Source organism: Aotus nancymaae, unplaced genomic scaffold, assembly GCF_030222135.1.
Source record: "Aotus nancymaae isolate 86718 unplaced genomic scaffold, 86718_ANA_hifiasm-v0.15.2.pri h1tg000003l, whole genome shotgun sequence".
NCBI classification, from domain to species: domain Eukaryota; kingdom Metazoa; phylum Chordata; class Mammalia; order Primates; family Aotidae; genus Aotus; species Aotus nancymaae.
In genome coordinates this window covers 31,693,111-31,710,439 of record NW_026988414.1, presented here as the reverse complement: position 1 = coordinate 31,710,439, position 17,329 = coordinate 31,693,111, and the positions used below count along the sequence as shown (strand labels likewise).

General features: G+C 37.9%; 1 protein-coding gene across 3 annotated transcripts in view; it reads left to right on the top strand.

The window, feature by feature from the left end:
- Positions 1–2,644: 2,644 nt before the first annotated feature.
- Positions 2,645–17,329, top strand: part of STX17 (syntaxin 17) — a 112,636-nt gene continuing 97,951 nt past the window's right edge. For all 3 annotated transcript variants that reach the window (XR_010343774.1, XM_021674238.2, XM_021674240.2), the window contains exons 1-2: positions 2,645–2,673; positions 10,763–10,947. Coding sequence is in view for 2 of the 3 variants with exons in the window: in XM_021674238.2 (XP_021529913.1) it covers positions 10,825–10,947 (123 nt within the window). In the remaining variant the exon portion in view is untranslated. The remainder of the gene's footprint in view (positions 2,674–10,762; positions 10,948–17,329) is intronic.

Here is a 17,329-nt window from a genome sequence, read left to right as displayed (position 1 = left end):
GAGGGGAGGGGAGGGAAGGAAAGGGAAAGAGAAAGAAAGAAAGGAAGGAAGGAAGAAAATCATAATGGGATTTTGATAAATTTTTAAATTAGTTTGGTAGAAATGAACAACTTTACAATATTGAATTTTTTTTTATATATTTAAGTCTTTATTTGTATCCTTTATGGAAATATGGAAATCAAGTTAAAGTATAAATATTGTTGCTAGGTAAGATTTGAGTCTTACTCCTGTTATGTAGTATATGAGACTTGGACCTTGGTCAAGTTACTCTCTAAGCCTCAATTTCCTAGTTTGTACAATGGGGGTGATTGTAATGCCTACTTTGAGGGGTGCTATTAGTATTAAATAACATATTGCATGTAAAGTGCCTAACCAAGTGCTTTACACATCACATACAATCAAATAAAAAGCTACTTCTTCCCTCTTCCCTACAGTAAGCACTTATACATACACATATTTACAGTACACAATTTGGTAACTTTTGACATATACATACATCCATACAACTACTACCACAATCAAGATAATGAACATTTCTATAACTCCCAAAGTTTCCTCATGCACCTTTGTGATCCTTCCTTCCACCCCTATCCCTCATCTAGCTATTATTCTCAATTTCTCAAATAGGACTCATAATTCCTTATAAACACAAACTTGATATTTGTTATTTTTGAAAGTAATCTTTCTCTCACTACATTATGATTTTGTTGTTGTTGTTTTTAGAGACAGGGTGTCAGTCTTTTGTCCAGGCTGGAGTGCAGTGGTGGGATCATAGCTCATTGCAGCCTCAAACACCTGGGCTCAAGTGATCCTCCTGCCTCAGCCTCCTGAGTAGCTGGGACTATAGGCACATGCCACCATACCCAGCTACCTTTAATTTTTTTTTAAGAAATGGGGTCTCACTATGTTGCCCAGGTTGTCTTGAATTTCTAGCCTCAAGCAATTCTCCCTCATCAGCCTCCCAAAGTGCTGGGATTATAGGCATGAGCCATCACACCTAGTCTTCTTCCCACTACATTCTAAAATTGATGATTGTTGTTTAGGAGAGGTATTTTCTAGCCACCTTATTGAATTAGTTTCAATTTATTCCATGCATTTTCCAAGAAAGCAATCAATCATAATATCCTAAAAGAATTTTTTTAAATTTTCTTTCCAACATACATACTCAATGTTTTATTTTGTTTGGCCTTGCTGGTTCAGTTAGAACTTCAGGAAAATGTTGGCTAGTAGTAGCAAGCCTGTCCCTAACAACTTGATGACCCAGAGTACAAGAAGAGGTTCACACACCATATGTTTGAATATTTAAAGATTATAAATCAAGCTAACCAACTGTTAGATTAAAAAGTTTTATCCAACTACCTTGACACACCTAACTTATAGCAAACATAAATATAACAACCTAGAAGCCCAGATCCAAATTTAGAATTTTTGAGTACCACACCACCTGATTTTGGACCTGCGGTAGCTTGCTCAGAACTTAACACAAATGATCTTTACCTCAAAAAATCTTATTTAACTGATCCTTGCGTGAAAAATATTTTCTCATGGTATTGCCTAATACTTTAATTTTTCTCCTTAGAATTAAAATTTGATAAATACATTCTGGGGCTCAAACATCAGCATACATTATGCCCCCAAAGAAAATCCAGATTGCTTGGTAGATTTGGTGCTTTATTTTAGAAATTGTCTTTCAAGGCTTTTTAAAGGATCTACAGGCCCCTAATCTTCCCTGTTCTACAATTTCTACCTCCTACTCTACTGAAACACCGTAAGAACTGTGTTTCCTTAACTGTGGTTTGAATATCCTGATCACTTCTGAGACAATAAAATTAGTGAATACATTATAAGCACGTTATCTGAATATTCACAGATATATTTTAAAAAGGGCTGGATCTGGATGTTAGGCCATGAAGAGAGGAGAACCTGTGACTTGGACAAGGCTTCAAAGCCAGCCACCTGCTTCTTCATGTGGTAGCAGCTGGTCTAACTGGAATAACTTGGGAAGGAAATTAGGACACCCAGGTGGAGTTCCACCTCTGTCATAAGCTGGCTGAACTGGAGTGAGTCACTTAAAATTCTTTGTTAAACCCCAGAGTCATAATTAAAGGCGGGATAAAGACGTTTGCCTTAAGCCCACTACCAGTTTTTGGAGGAAACCACAATTTGTCTGAGCTTTAATTTCTGCACCTGTTGCAGTTAAGGTGGCACTCCTGCCCTGTCCACTTCACAGGGCTTTTAGGGGCAGGATGGGGAGACACAACCTTTCTGAGCTTCAGTTTCAAAACAGAGCTAAGAATACATGCCCAACCTGCAGATAAAATTCTAGGAAGAACAGAGGAAAACAGACAGGAAAACTGCAAAATACAGTCGGACACACAAGCGTGAATTGTCTTAAACACAACAAGCAGACCTAAAAAGCGTTTGTGCGTCTCTCTCCTCTTGGTTCGAGTCACAATCCCACAATGTAAATCATTTTGAAAAAGACTTTCGCTGTTCAGAGCAACGTCCGCCTTTGTACTCACCTGTATGACCCCCGCACCCCGCCCGGCTGCCTCGCGGGGTGGGGCGGGGCGGAGGGGGGGTACATCCCAGCCCACCCCTCGCGACGCCCCGCCCCGTCGCTCCTGCGCCTGCGCCGTGGGCACCGACCGGCCTCAAGCGCCCCGGCGGGAGGTAAGGGGCTCTCCGGAGGCCTCCTCTGGGGGCCGTGACAGGCTTGGTGGGCTGGGCGCTCTTGTGGCGCGCGCAAGAGGCGCTGGGCGGGAAGTGGGGTATTGGATCAGAAGTGCGAGTGCCATGGTGGCTCCTCTTGTCTTTCAGAAGTGGCGGAGCCTCTCGCGGTTTCGTTTTTGGAAGCTTTATTAGAAGCTGGTATGGGGAGGCCTCAGACTGTGCGAGCGGGACGGCCTCCCAGTGTCGCCGGGTGGAAAAATTTCCCGCGCGTGTCCTGTTTCTGGCGCTCAGTGGGGCCCGGGTCTGCAGGGTCGCCGGCATCTGGGTCTCGGGCGGACCCGCGCATCCGTTCGCTCGTGGGCGCGTTTGTTGTGTGTGGCCCAGGTGTCCCGTGGGTGACACTGCGAGGAATGAAGCGACGCTCGAGGGTAGTGAGTGGGGGACAGGGAGCGAGAGGCCGGAGCCCCCAGCCCTCCAGACCCAGAGGTGGTTCGCAGAAGGTTCCACAGCTGGCTTCCTCCTTTTAACTATCCGAGGTTCAGAGAGGAGATCTTACAGTGCGACTAAGGGCGTTGACTTTTCTCTTCAAATTCAGTACCTCTTCCATAAGTCAGAAACACAAAGCGGCGGGCCGGAAGAAATTGGGCGCCACCAATATCCCGAAAAGTGGGACCTCTGGGCCGATGGAAGGTGTTCGTACCATAGTGCAATTATCAAAAGCAAGAAATTAATGTTAGTATAATACTATTAACAGAACTCCTGACCTTCTTTTGATTTCTTTTATTCCCCCTGTATTAATAATGTCTTTTTTCTATTCCAGGATCCACTCTTAAGACCCGACATTGCAGTTAGTTGTCTTGGGTCCTTGGGCTCCTCCAGTCTGTGACAGTTCTCAGTCTTTTCCTGTCTTTACAGTGACAGTCTTTTTCTGTCTTTATACTCTTTCTGATCTTTACAGTTTTGAAGAGTACTGGTCAGTTATTTTGTAGAGTATCCCTCAAATGGGGTTTGTCCAATGTTCTGTCATGATTAGATTAAGGTTGTACATTTTTGTTAACATAAAAGTGTATGTGCCCTTCTCAGTTCATCATATGAGCGTAGCTGATATATATGACTTATTGCTTGTGAGGTTGATCTTGATCACTTGGTAAGAGGGTGTCTGCTGGGATTCTCCAATGTAAAGGTCTTATTTTTCTCCTTATAATTAATTGACATCTTGGAGGAAGCTTTTAAACTGTACAAATATCCTGTTACTTCTCAGACTTTCCCTTGCTAAATTTTGCATCCATTGATGGATCTTGCCTTCAACAATTATTATGACTATGGTGTTGTAATGAGGATTTTCTACTTTCCTCATTATTTATTCATTGAAATTAATCTGTAAGGATGAGCTGCCCAGTTTCTCCCATTTGTTTATTTGTATTCTGTTATTTATTTGTATAGATGTGGACTCAGATATTTTTCTCTTGGTTGTTATCTTACACTTGTGTTATTTTATGTGTGAAATTGTTCCAGCTTTGATCATTGGGATTTTTTTTTTTTTCAGGTTGCTTTCTGTAGCTTTTCATCATATTTCCATCCTTTTTTTCTTTTTTGGAACTTCCTAATTTTCTGTTATCATATGATGATGCCCCAGGCTCATCTTGTGTTTTCCCTGCCTCAACCCTGGTATCAGCCACTTCTCCAAGGACCTGTAGTTTCTTTTTTTTGGACAAAAGTATTTAAACACAAAGATCTGTGCTCTAGGGATGCTCATTGCTACTGGGGTAACATTGCTTCCAGGGCCCCACAGAAGACACCAATCTATACATATGCACACCCATGCATACACAAAGATCTATATTTCTGTATTTATCCATATATATAGATATAGCTATCTTTTTTTTTTTTTTTTTTTTGAGACAGAGTCTTGCTCTGTCGCCCACACTGGAGTGCAGTGGTGCAATCTCAGCTCACTGCAACCTTTGCCTCCTGGATTCAAGCAATTTTCCTGCCTCAGCCTCCGTGAGTAGCTGGGACTACAGGTGCACGCCACTACACCTAGCTAATTTTTGTATTTTTAGTAGAGACGGGATTTCACCGTGTTGACCAGGATGGTCTCAATCTCCCGACCTCATGATCTGCCAGCCTTGGCCTCCCAAAGTGCTAGGATTACAGCTGTGAGCCTCTGCGCCTGGCCCCATGTATTTTTCAAAACAAGTTCATCCCAGTAGCTTTGTTTCTAGTCTAACACCACAGGGTTCATTCTAGTTTTGTCCCTTATTTTTAACTTCTTTATCTGACAGTGAGAAATCTGACTCTTGCATTCTACAAAATATTTTTTTATTTCTTCAGTCCTAGTATGCACATAAAGTAATTTTAGGATTTCTGACCTACATTCCTGTGAGAAACACAGTTACTAAATAGAGTATAGTGTGGTTCTTTTTGTCTCTAGCCTTATAGTATTCAGTTAAAATACTGTTTTCTAAAGTGGCTTAGATTATTTTTCTTTCTCACTTCTTTCAATGTGGTTATGCTATTTGTTTATAATACAGTTTATGTTTTTATAGTTTATATTCCATTTTCGAGGGAAAGAGTCTAAAGGCAGACTAATTGAAGCTCCATTGTCATGTGCTATGTATATTGTGCTGTTTGACTAGAGTGATAGAATTAGAAATGGTGAAGAAGGGACATGTGAAGAAATATTTTAGTTCAGGCAGCTTCTGTCGAACAACAGGTATGTTCAAAAAGCATTTTGATAGGAATGATGTAGATATAAAGATATCTCTCCGCAGTATAGAAGAAAACAAAAGAGGCAGTGTGATAGATAGGGAAATGTTAATGTTTGACAAATAATTGATATTTTCAACATGTAATAGCCTTTTATGAGTCAATAAGAGAAAGACATCCCCTGTAGTAAAACAGATGTGATGACATGGGCAGGCAATTCACGAAAGAAGAAATTAAATGGGTACAAAAAGATAGTGAGAAAGAATGAATAAAATCTAGTACTTGATAGCAGAACAGGGTGACTATAATAATTCAGTGGTGTATTTAAAAATAACTAAAAGTATGATTGTAACACAAAGAATAAATGCTTCAGGTGATGGATGGATACCTCATTTAATGTAATTATTACACATTGTATGCTTGTATCAAAATAACTCATATCCCATAAATATATGTACCTACTATTAATATATACCCACAAAAATTAAAAATTAATAAAAGAAATGCAAATGGTTGATAAATCCACACCATTAGTAATTTAAGGAATACAAAATAAAACAATAATGAGACATCGTTTTTCTCACCAATGACATATCTAAGAATGATAATACTAAGTACATTGGTTAGAATATGGATAAATGGATATTGTGTTATGATTCTGATAGGAACATAATAGGCATAACCTTTTGTGGGATATGGCAATATGTATATAAAAAAACCTTGAAAAATCTGTCTAGTAATTCTATATCCAGATATTTATTTTTTATTTTTATGTTACTTTTTTCAATTAATACACAAGAATTTTACATATTTATATGATGCATGTGATATTTTGATACCTGCATACAATGTGTAATGATCAAATCAGGGCATTTGGGATATGTATCACCTCAAACATTTATTATTTCTTTGTGTTAGGAGCACTTCAGATCTTCTCTTGTAACTATTTTGAAATCTGCAATAATTATTGTTAACTACAGTCACCCCACTGTGTTATCAAACATGAGAAATGTATTCCTTCTATCTAACTGTATGTTTGTGCCCATTAACCAACTTCTCTTCATCCCTCCTGCCCTTCCAATCATTCTACTCTCTACCTCCAGGAGATCAACATTTTTTTTTTCTTTTTTCTTTAGAAATGGGGGTCTCACTATGTTGCTCAGGCTGGCTTCTAACTCCTGGGTTCAAGTGATCTTCCTACTAGCTGGGAGTACAGGCTGGGTGTTCCATCCACGTTGCCTGTAAATGGCAGGATTTCCTTCTTTTTTTTAATGGCTGAACGATATTTGGCTGTGTATATATACCACATTTTCTTTTTCCATACATTCATTGACAGATACTTAGGTTGATTCCATATCTTGGGTATTGTGAATAGTGCTGCAGTAAACATGGGCCTGCAGGTATTTCCTTAATATACTGATTTTCTTTCCTTTGGATAAATAGCCGGTAGTGGTATTGCTGGATCATATGGTAGTTCTATTTTTAATTTTTTGAGAAACTTCTGTACAGTTTTTCTTTCTTTTTTTTGAGACAGGATCTCATTGTGTTGTCCAGGCTGTAGTATAGTAGTAAGAACACTGCTTCCTGCAGGCTCACACTTTGGGGCTCAAGGGATCTTCCCACCTCAGCCTAACAAGTAGCTGGAACTATAGGCACACATCACCACACCCAGCTAGTTTTTAATTTTTTCAGAGAAGCAGGGTCTTGCTTGTTGCCCAGGCTGCCCTCAAATTCCTGGCCTCAAGTGATCCACCTGCCTCAGCCTCCTAAAGTGCTGGAATTACAGCTATGAGCCATTGTACACAGCTCATACTGTTTTTCATAATGGGTGTACTGATTTACATTCCCACCAACAATGTTTAAGAGCCCTGTTTCTCATTGGGCGCCGTGGCTCACGCCTGTAATCCCAGCACTTTCGGAGGCCAAGGCAAGCAGATCACTTGAGGTCAGAAGTTCAAGACCAGCTTGGCCAACTTGGTGAATCTGTGTCTCTACTAAAAATACAAAAATTAGCTGGGTGTGGTGGCACACACCTGTAATCCCAGCTACTCTGAAGGCTGAAGCAGGAGAATTGCTTGAATCTGGGAGGCAGAGGTTGCAGTGAGCCAAGATCACGCCACAGCGCTCCATCCTGGGCAACAAGAGCAAAACTCCGTATCCACACACACAAAAAAAGGATCCTTTTTTTCTATATCCTCACCCTCACTAGCATTTGTTATTTTTTTGTCCTTTTGGTGGTAGCCATTCTAACTGGGGTAAGATGTTCTCTCATTTGGTTTGATTTGCATTTCCTTGATGATTGATGATGTTGAGCATTTAAAAAAATACTTTTAGGTCATTTGTATGTCTTCTTTTGAGAAATGTCTATTCAGCTTCTTTGCCAATTTTTTAATGAAACTGTTTCTTTGCTGTTGAATTGCTTCAGTTTCTTATACATTCTAGGTATTAGTCCCTTGTTAGATGATTAGTTTGCAAATATTTTCTCCCTTTATACAGACTGTGTCTTTGTTGATTGTTTTAAGGAAATAATTATAGGTGACAATATGGATTTATGTATAAGCAGGGTAATTACACTGTAGTTTGTAGTGGACAATTGGAAACAACCTAAATAGCCAAATGTAGCCAATTTGTAAAATTATGAAGCATCTACATAATTATAGAAAATTATTTACATGGAAACATTTTTATTATACTTCATCACACTATTCAAAATAAGTGTTTTATTTTCTTTGTTGTTTCATCCACCCATTTATTCTATCTGGCAACAGTTTATTCTGTTCATTGCTCCTTGCTATTCTGCTCCTTTGGGTTTATTTTCTTTATTGTTAAAATATTCCTTTCAGTAGTTCTTTTAATGAGGGGCTTGGTAATAAACTCTCTTAGTCTTTGTATGTCTGAAAATGATTATTTTGCTTTCATTCTTTTTTTTTTTTTTTTTTTTTGAGACGGAGTCTCGCTCTTGTTACCCAGGCTGGAGTGCAATGGCGCGATCTCGGCTCACTGCAACCTCCGCCTCCTGGGTTCAGGCAATTCTCCTGCCTCAGCCTCCTGAGTAGCTGGGATTACAGGCACGCGCCACCGTGCCCAGCTAATTTTTTTTGTATTAGTAGAGACGGGGTTTCACAATGTTGACCAGGATGGTCTCGATCTCTCGACCTCGTGATCCACCCGCCTCGGCCTCCCAAAGTGCTGGGATTACAGGCTTGAGCCACCGCGCCCGGCCTTTGCTTTCATTCTTAATGATAATCTACCTGGGTATATACTAACTCTCTCAGCACTTTGAAGGTATTTCTGTCTTTTAATATCTTGCTGTTAAAAGCAAGATATTATTGCTTTATCTGTCTTTTATCTCTCATTTGTATTTTATGATTCTTTTTCTTTAATGTTTTGTAATTTCCTTCCATGTATTTAGGCAAATTTTGTTTTTTTAATTTATGCTACTTGAGGCTGATGTGCTTTTTCAGTTTGAGGTCTTACATTTTTATTCTCAATATATTCTCTTTGAATAATTCCTGTTTATCATTTTCTTTGTTCTTTCTTTCTGGGACTACTTCTTGTTATTGAGCTTCTCATTTTATCCTTTATATCTTTTATCTTCTTTTTTATACTTTCTATCTTTTTATTCCTCTGTGTTCTGAGTGATTTCTTCCAATCAGTAATTGTCTCTTAGCTATATAGTTTACTGTTTAACACATCTTTTGAGATTTTCATTTCTAGAAGTTTTACTTGGTTTATATTCAGATTGGCCTCTTATTGTTTCATAATATCTATTTTTAAAGATTCCATTCTTTCCTTTATGTCTTTGGATATTTAAAAATATACTTACTTTAATTTCTTTTTAAAATTATTATCTTTAGTCCATTAGCTATGAATTTTCCTGTTTTGTTGGGTCTGTGGATGGTCTCTTTTGGTAATGAATTTCTCCATATGTCTCCAGTTCCCATTCACTGTTGCACGTGTTTTACCCTCTTTGTTTTTGTACCTGGAGATTTTCCTTTTTTACTTTTGAGCTTGTATCAAATATAAAAACCAAGTTACTAATGCGTAGGCATTGGAGGCAGTCTTTATAACCAACATGTCAAGGTTTTCAACTGTGAAAGAAAGGGGATAAATATTTAATGTTTTGGGGATGATAGATCTCTGAGAATCTCTTGAAACAATGGACTCTTATTCTCTAAAATAAACTACATTAACTTTTTTTTCCCCCTTTTGGTAGAGATGGGATTTTGGCATGTTGCCCAGGCTGGTCTTGAACTGCTGGGTTCAAGCAGTCCTCCCGCCTTGGCCTCCCGAGTAGCTGGGATTACAGATGTGAGCCACTGTACCCAGCCCCTTCATTCACAATTTTTTATTAAGAGTCAGGGGCTCCACAAAGTCAGTATATGAATTCCTATCTCTATGGACCCTGGACTAAGACAGCATAACTCAGTAGTATTAACATACTCAAAATTTTTTAAAACATGAGAGAGGCTGTACCCAATGAAATGGCATGAAAGCATGGTGTACAATGGTGGCTTTCAAGCTTGGTTAAGCTGTGAAGCCCATTATTTATATAAGCTCTGACAAGCTCCAATTCATAAAATAGTTGTAAGTAAAGTTTCTGCAATTGAATTAGGGGGTGAGATCCTGAAACCTGCTCCCCTCCAGCCCTTACCCTTGTACTCTAGCCCCAAATGCATACCCTTGGACTTTCTGGAATGCTAGTAGAAAACTGTGGGTGAAGTGGAAAAAGTATTTCAATGTAATTTCAGAAAACATGGGTTCTTATTCCAGCTCTTTCACTGGTTATTTGAATCAGTTGTAGGCAGTACTAATCACTTTATTGAAAATGGAAGAGGCAATTTAAATCACTGAGAAGAGTTGCATATCATGTTCTATTTGAAGTTGTGTAATTACAGAGTTACATTATGATGACATTAGACATGAAGTTTAATACAAGGATCAATGTTAAGCCATTTGACACCTTTTTTAAAAAAGTTATTCAATGTCCAAGATAGATCAGAAAATTAAAACTTGGACAGTACTCCTATTTTTTTTTAAGTATTTATATATATACATACATACTTATATAGAAAAAGTCCTGGAGAGACATATGCCAAAATGTAAAGCGTTCATTTTGTACTCTTTGTAAAAGGTGAGGAGATGACTGTTGACTTTATTTTATTCTTCATTTATTTATATTGTTCTGAACATTCTAAAATATACGTAATTTTTGTAAAGGGAAAAAGATTTAAAAATCAGTGGTTTCATAAAGAAAAAACAAGTCACTCAAGCTCAGCATTAAGTTGATACATATTTAGAATAAATTGTAAAACTAATTGTTGGCTTTTAAAAATAATAGAAACTGATTTTAAAACATTCTTAAATATTTTTCTTTTAGGTTTTTCTATATGAGTGGAGAAGACAGCTATTACCAGGGAAGTCATACAACATTTTTTTAGGATGTCTGAAGATGAAGAAAAAGTGAAATTACGCCGTCTAGAACCAGCTATTCAGAAATTCATTAAGATAGTAATCCCAACAGACCTGGAGAGGTTAAGAAAGCACCAGATAAATATTGAGAAGGTAAGCTGTTTCATTTACTACCACAAGAAATAGTTACATAGTCTGATTTATATTGGTTGTTCATTTCAGCTAAATTTAGAGTATTAGATAAGAAGTTTTTGTTTTGTTTTTTGTTGTTATTTTTTTGAGACAGAGTCTCACTCTGTCACCAAGCGCCAGGCTGGAGTGCAGTGGCGCGACCTCGGCTCACGGCAACCTCCGCCTCCCGGGTTCAAGCAATTCTCCTGCCTCAACCTCCCAAGTAGCTGGGACTACAGGCACATGCCACCACGCCCAGCTAATTTTTTTGTATTTTTAGTAGAGACGGAGTTTCACCATGTTGGCCAGGATGATCTCAATCTCTTGACCTCGTGATCCACCCACCTCGGCCTCCCAAAGTGCTGGGATTACAGGCGTGAACCACAGCGCCCAGCCTAGATAAGAAGTTTTGCTGAGACACCTAGCTCCTACTGATTTAGCAACATTATGCATTTTTTAGCTGGTTTTTCTGTTCTACATATATACCTCACATATATTCCTTTGTTCTAGGAAGGGATGTAGGAATAGAGTCTGTACTTTTTTATTTGTTTGTTTGTTTGTTTAAGAGACAAGGTATTGCTCTGTTGCCCAGGCTGGAGTGCAGTGGCATGATCATAGCCCACTGCAGCCTCAAACTTCTGGGCTCAGGCTATCCACACACCACCATGCCTGGCTAACTTATTTTTATTTTTTGGAGAGACAGGTTCTTGCTTTGTTGCCCAGTCTGGTCTTGAACTCCTGGTCTCAAGCTGTCCTCCTGTTTTGGCCTCCCAAAGTGTTGGGATTACGGGTGTGAGCCATTGTGTCTGGCTGAGTCTATACCTTTTTAATTGTATGTATTGAGGTTTTAGGCAGTTAGTAATGAAGATACAAACTGATTGACAATGCACTATAATGTAAAGGCAGAGAACTTTGGCTGATGTACCAGCCTTAATTTCTTTCACCCTATGGCAAGTTTTTGAACTTTGACTATGTGTCTTTCAGTAACTCATATCCTCTTTAGGTGTACATATATTAAAGAAGTAAATCATTGTGAGATATGAGGGAATTCTCTTATTTCACTGCTTCCCTTTGAGGAAAGCTCACAATTGAGAAATACTTCTTAGGGCAGTTGAGGAAATAGGTAGAGGGAAGATGAATTCGTCTCAGAGACTATAGTGAAGGTTGCATAGAACCTGCCCTGGTCGGTAAAGTGGTTGTGGCATTTTTTGAAAGAGCAAGTTTACTGAGTACTGAGCATTAATTGGCAGATTACGTTGTCTTACTTGTTACGGGACAGGTCAGTGATGTTTTTGCTTGAAAAAGACCTTTCCCAGAATAAGTCTTAAGCTGCCGAACCTCCATTTATTTATTTTTTCTTTTGAAGGTTGGGAGCGGAGGATATGGTCATTAAGCCTTTCAATATAAACATTATTCATTACTCAACTCAGTAGCTTATAGAAGTCAGAAGAGTGTACCTTTTTCTTCCATAGATACCATGTGTCTTCCTAGAATTCAAGTCCTTTTAAAAGTGGAGAAAATCAATTCTGAGAATATTAAAATGAAAATTTTAATGCAAACATGTAAGTCTTCCTAGAATTCAGGATTAGTATTTTGTCATCCCTGGATTTCTTTCTTTGTTACTTACAAGCAATAAGTAATTCTGTGACTTCTAAGGATGGATAAGGAGTTGTTTAATAAATGGTTTCTTTTTAACATGAACGGAAGCAAATTAAGGCTATTTCTTACCTTTATTGTCCTACTTTTCTTTTGAGGTTTGGCGTATCTGTCTTAGATTTTCCTTTTCCTACATTTATTCTATGAAAAAGTGTCCACTGTCAGTACCCACAGATCCTTGCTACGTGTACCACCCAATCAGTCATCAATGGAAAAGACAGGTGGGTGGGGATAGAATGGTTATATTAGTGATTTGATTAGTTGTGCCATATGTCATAAGAAAATTATTCCAGAATTATGTCCATCCGCCTCTGCCAGGCATTTTTTCTTTAACATTTTATAAAATTGTTACTTACTATGGAATTTTTAGACAGTATCAGAATAATTATAATTTAGGTGATATCATCTGAAGCCAAACAGTTAAATTTATACTGACCTATGTTTTATTCCATATACTTGGTCATTCCACTGTCTCTAGGATATCTAGTTTAATTATAAAAGTGACTTTTTATCTATACAGAATTGAATGGCTTATTTTAATAGATACGTTACAGCAATGTAAAAACATTTAAAAGCTGCAGGGCTCACTCTGGACAAAAGAGTTAAGAACTAAGTTTGGACTCCAGGTGTCTGACAGTGCCTCACTTTCAAAAAGGCATATTATTCTTGTGGAAAAGGTGTAGAAAGATAAAATATTTATTATGCTGGACATCAGTCATCCAGTATGAATTTAAAAGAAGAAAGTCAGACTGAAGGGAAATTGAAGGTAAGCCTTAGTGGAGTGATTCTGCAACATCTGAAAACAATGAGAGTAGTGTGCTGTGGACACCTGGAGCTGTATTCCATAGGTCCTTCATTTTATTATACATGATAAACTCAATTAGAATGTAATCCTGAAATTTGAAGTGTTAGTATTCAGCTTTCTTGGCTAATGTAAGATAGACTTAAGCATTGTTAATAGGAATGACAAGATAGTAAGCCTGGAACATAATTTTCTTTGTTTTTTATTGTAGGGATTTGGGGAAAAACTTACTGTGTAGCACATATTATATTAGTTATATGGATAAGGTACAAGAGGCAGAAAACTCAAAAATCATATATTAAATAAGATAGAGGTTTTTTGTTTTTGTTTTGCTTTTGTTTTTAATCTCATAGCAACAGAGGTAGTCAAGGGATACGGTGGCCGCTCAGCAATCATCAAAGACCCAGGCTCTTTTCATCTTACTCTCCCATCCTCAACTTGGTTCTACCTTGTGTCTAAGATGGCTACTCCAGCACCAGCCATCACATCCACATACCAGCTGGATGGAATAGCCAGAATCATACCTCCTCTAGGTTTATCTTAGTGCATTTGTTGTCTTTCTTTCTCTTTCTCTCTCTTTTAAATGGAGACACGGTCTCACTCTGTTGCCCAGGCTGGAGTGCAGTGGTGCAATCATAGCTCACAGTAATGTTATACTCCTGAGCTAAAGCAATCATCCCATCTCAGCTTCCTGAATAGCTAAGACTTCAGATGTGTTCTACCATGTCCAGCTAATCTTTAAATATTTTTGTAGAGACGGGGTTTCACTATGCTGCCCAGGCCCATCTCATCTCAAAGCCCTGGCCTCAAGTGATTGTCCTGCATTGGCCTCTCAAAGTGCTAGGATTACAGACATGAACAACCATGCCTGGTCTCTCTTTTTAAAGAGAATTCTGTTTTCATTTCATGGATGCAGTGTCATAACATCTTTCTATGTTTTTTTTTTTAAAGTTTTCTTCTGCTTCTTTGTCCTGTTTTCCCCAAGTCCCTTTTACCTTTCTTTCTTCTCTCTCTCTTTCTTCTGTTTCGGCATATAGTATTATAGGCTTTTCTTGACTGGCTGTTGATATTTAAGAGTGCTGATTGGAAGGTATGTGTGTAAATGTGTTTGTGTGTGTGTGTGTATGTGGGTAGCAGGTTAGAGCAGGGGCTTTGCTGTCTGGAGGGGTAATAGGTGAGAATCTATTTTAATGGGAGAACCACTAGATATCAGTAACTCTACGTCTTGTTAGCTGTTCAGTTTTAAGGAAGAGCAATCCTCCATCTCCTACCTGTTGGGGTGTGTTTATTTTTTCAGAGGTGATAGTTGTGGCAGGTATTGGGGTGGGGAGATTGGAGGGGTGGATATATTATGAATTTTGTGACCAGCCTTTTAAGCCAGGGAAAGGAAAGTAGGTGAGAAGGCGAGCAGGTTCACCACCATTCAGATATTTATTGTCCAGGCTTAATATTCCTAGTTGTGGTATGGTAACTGATCCCAGCCCTTAGTTGTGCTTGATGTCTAGGATCCTTAGCTTCTCTAGCCTCTCCAGAGGCTGTCTTCTATAGTATTGTCTTGTGCAGTGATGGAACAGGGTAGTTGCTTGGGAAAGTATAGAGGGGATCTGGTGGACTTCCTGTTCGTTACATAAATTTTCAACCAGACCTGCTTTTTGCCCCACCATACACTTCCATCTGGTTACCTGGTAGCTGGTACCTTCAGTTGCTTAGTCCTTCTAAGTAGTATTCTGTCTGTAGCTTGCTTCTCATTGCCACTCTCCCCCGCCATACACCCCTTCTGTAGGCTTACATTTTAACTTTCTTTGGTTTGCTGAGTCAGTTACAACATATCCATACTCTTTCCAGCTTCTAAAATGTTGGGGGTTTTTTTTGTTAGTTGATGTCTTCTATTCTGTTCTCATTATTCTTGTGAATTTATACTTTCTAAAGTTCTTTGTTGTCATTTAGTGGGGTTTTGGATAACAGCAGAGATGAATATTTGTGTTCAATCTGCCAGGTTTAATGAGAAGGGAGATTATTTATTATAGGAAATAAATGTTAGCTTTTCATAAGTATATTGATGTTTGCTATTTCTTAGACTGCTAGCATTGAAGAACATGTAAAAGATAGATTTTTAATTTTCAAGAAGTTCGCAGTCCAGTTAAGGAAATAAGATAGGAAATATTCAAAGAATGATAAGAGGCAGCATATAATTAGGTATGAAAATGGATGGCATGGTCTATTCGACCAACGTGAAATCTGAACTTTATAGTATAAAATCAGACATAATCACTCTTATTTATTGTTAATCAGTGATTATAATGCAAGTATTTTCCATTTCTCTTTTTAGTGTGTAAATATCTGCTTTGATCTTATAATCACCTTTCCCAACCTTGTTCCTTTTTTCTGACAGAACCCCATTCAGTTTCCTTCCTTTGTGTTTCAAGATAGGCAAGCCTCAGCACAGGTGGTGAATGATAATGGTCTCATGGGCATGGTAATTCCAATCTTGTCAATGTTTGGTTACCAGTGAACAATAGACATATCCTGTAGTTCTGGCCAGTTATACCTGAGGGAAAACCTGTTTGGGATATGGAAACTGGAAAGATTTTCCTACTCTTGTGAAGATATACAGATATACATGGAAGGAAACAGTCCCCTTCTTCTTGGTCTTGTGTGTCTTCCTGTTGTATCTGAACTGTAACCAATCCTCTTGCAGCCATTAGGGGACAAATCTGAGGATGAAAGCTCCTTATTGAAAGTAAAGCAGCAACATAGAACTTGGATACTTGACCTTGTAAGCTTCTGAATTAAACTAACATAGAATTATCCTACTTCTAGATTGCTTTGTATGTGAGATGATAAAGAACTTATTATTAAAGCCATTTTTAATTTTGGGTTTCCTGTTGTTTGCAACCCAAAGCATAGTAATTGGCTAAAATTATGGTACTGCTTTAACCTACCTCTCTCGTGCCACCATGCAAAGAGAAAATACCAAAATGATACTTTGTAAAAGTAGTGCTGTTTAGCAATGCTTGTCAGGGGTCTCAACTAAATTTGTTAGGAGTTACTTGTAATTTTTTTCACACATATCATTAAATCATTTTAAGTTTTTTCTCCTCTTCAAACATTTGGATTGATAACTTTTAATAGTGTATCCTAATTTAGTTACAAAATCACGTAGGAAGCATGAATTATTCCTTATTTCTCTTGTTATTTGTTGTGATAAGAAATAAGGTCATCTGGTTCATCCTCCACTTGAAATAGTAATCTCTTCTAGTTTTCTCGACAAGTGAGAAAATAATAACCATGAAGGTAGTTGTTATTTTCATTTGCTGAGTGTTATGTTAGGCGTTTTTATATATCATCACATTTAATCCTTATAGCATTGTTATAGGTTAGTTATTATTATTATTGCCTTCACTTTTTACGTGGAGAAAGATTTAATTACTTGCTTGAGATCCCTATGTTAGTAAATGTGTTAAACTTCTAATGTGCTTGAAATGTAGTGTGCTTCTGAAAAAAAGTGGGTTGAATGAATGAATATACATATGCATGTATAGAACCTAAGATTATATCAGTCATTTTAGAAGCCATTCTATACTGCCAGCTTTTTAAATTGACTTTGTGATCAACTAAATAAATTCCACAAGACTTTTTTTTAAAATATGAACTAGAGCTGTTGAACCAGATCATACCTATTTCTTATACTGGTACAATTGCTCTTTTTAATTTAAATGCTGGACTTTACAGTTATCATTGTTATATTTGTTATTATGTGGAATTGTGATCTTTCATCTATGTTAATCTTTCTAATTTATGTTATGTGTAATTTTGATAATTATGCATTCTTTGTTTTGAAGTCATTGATGAAAATGTTGGACAGGAAAGGGCCAGAGCATGCTGGTATACTGTCACCATTTCTAC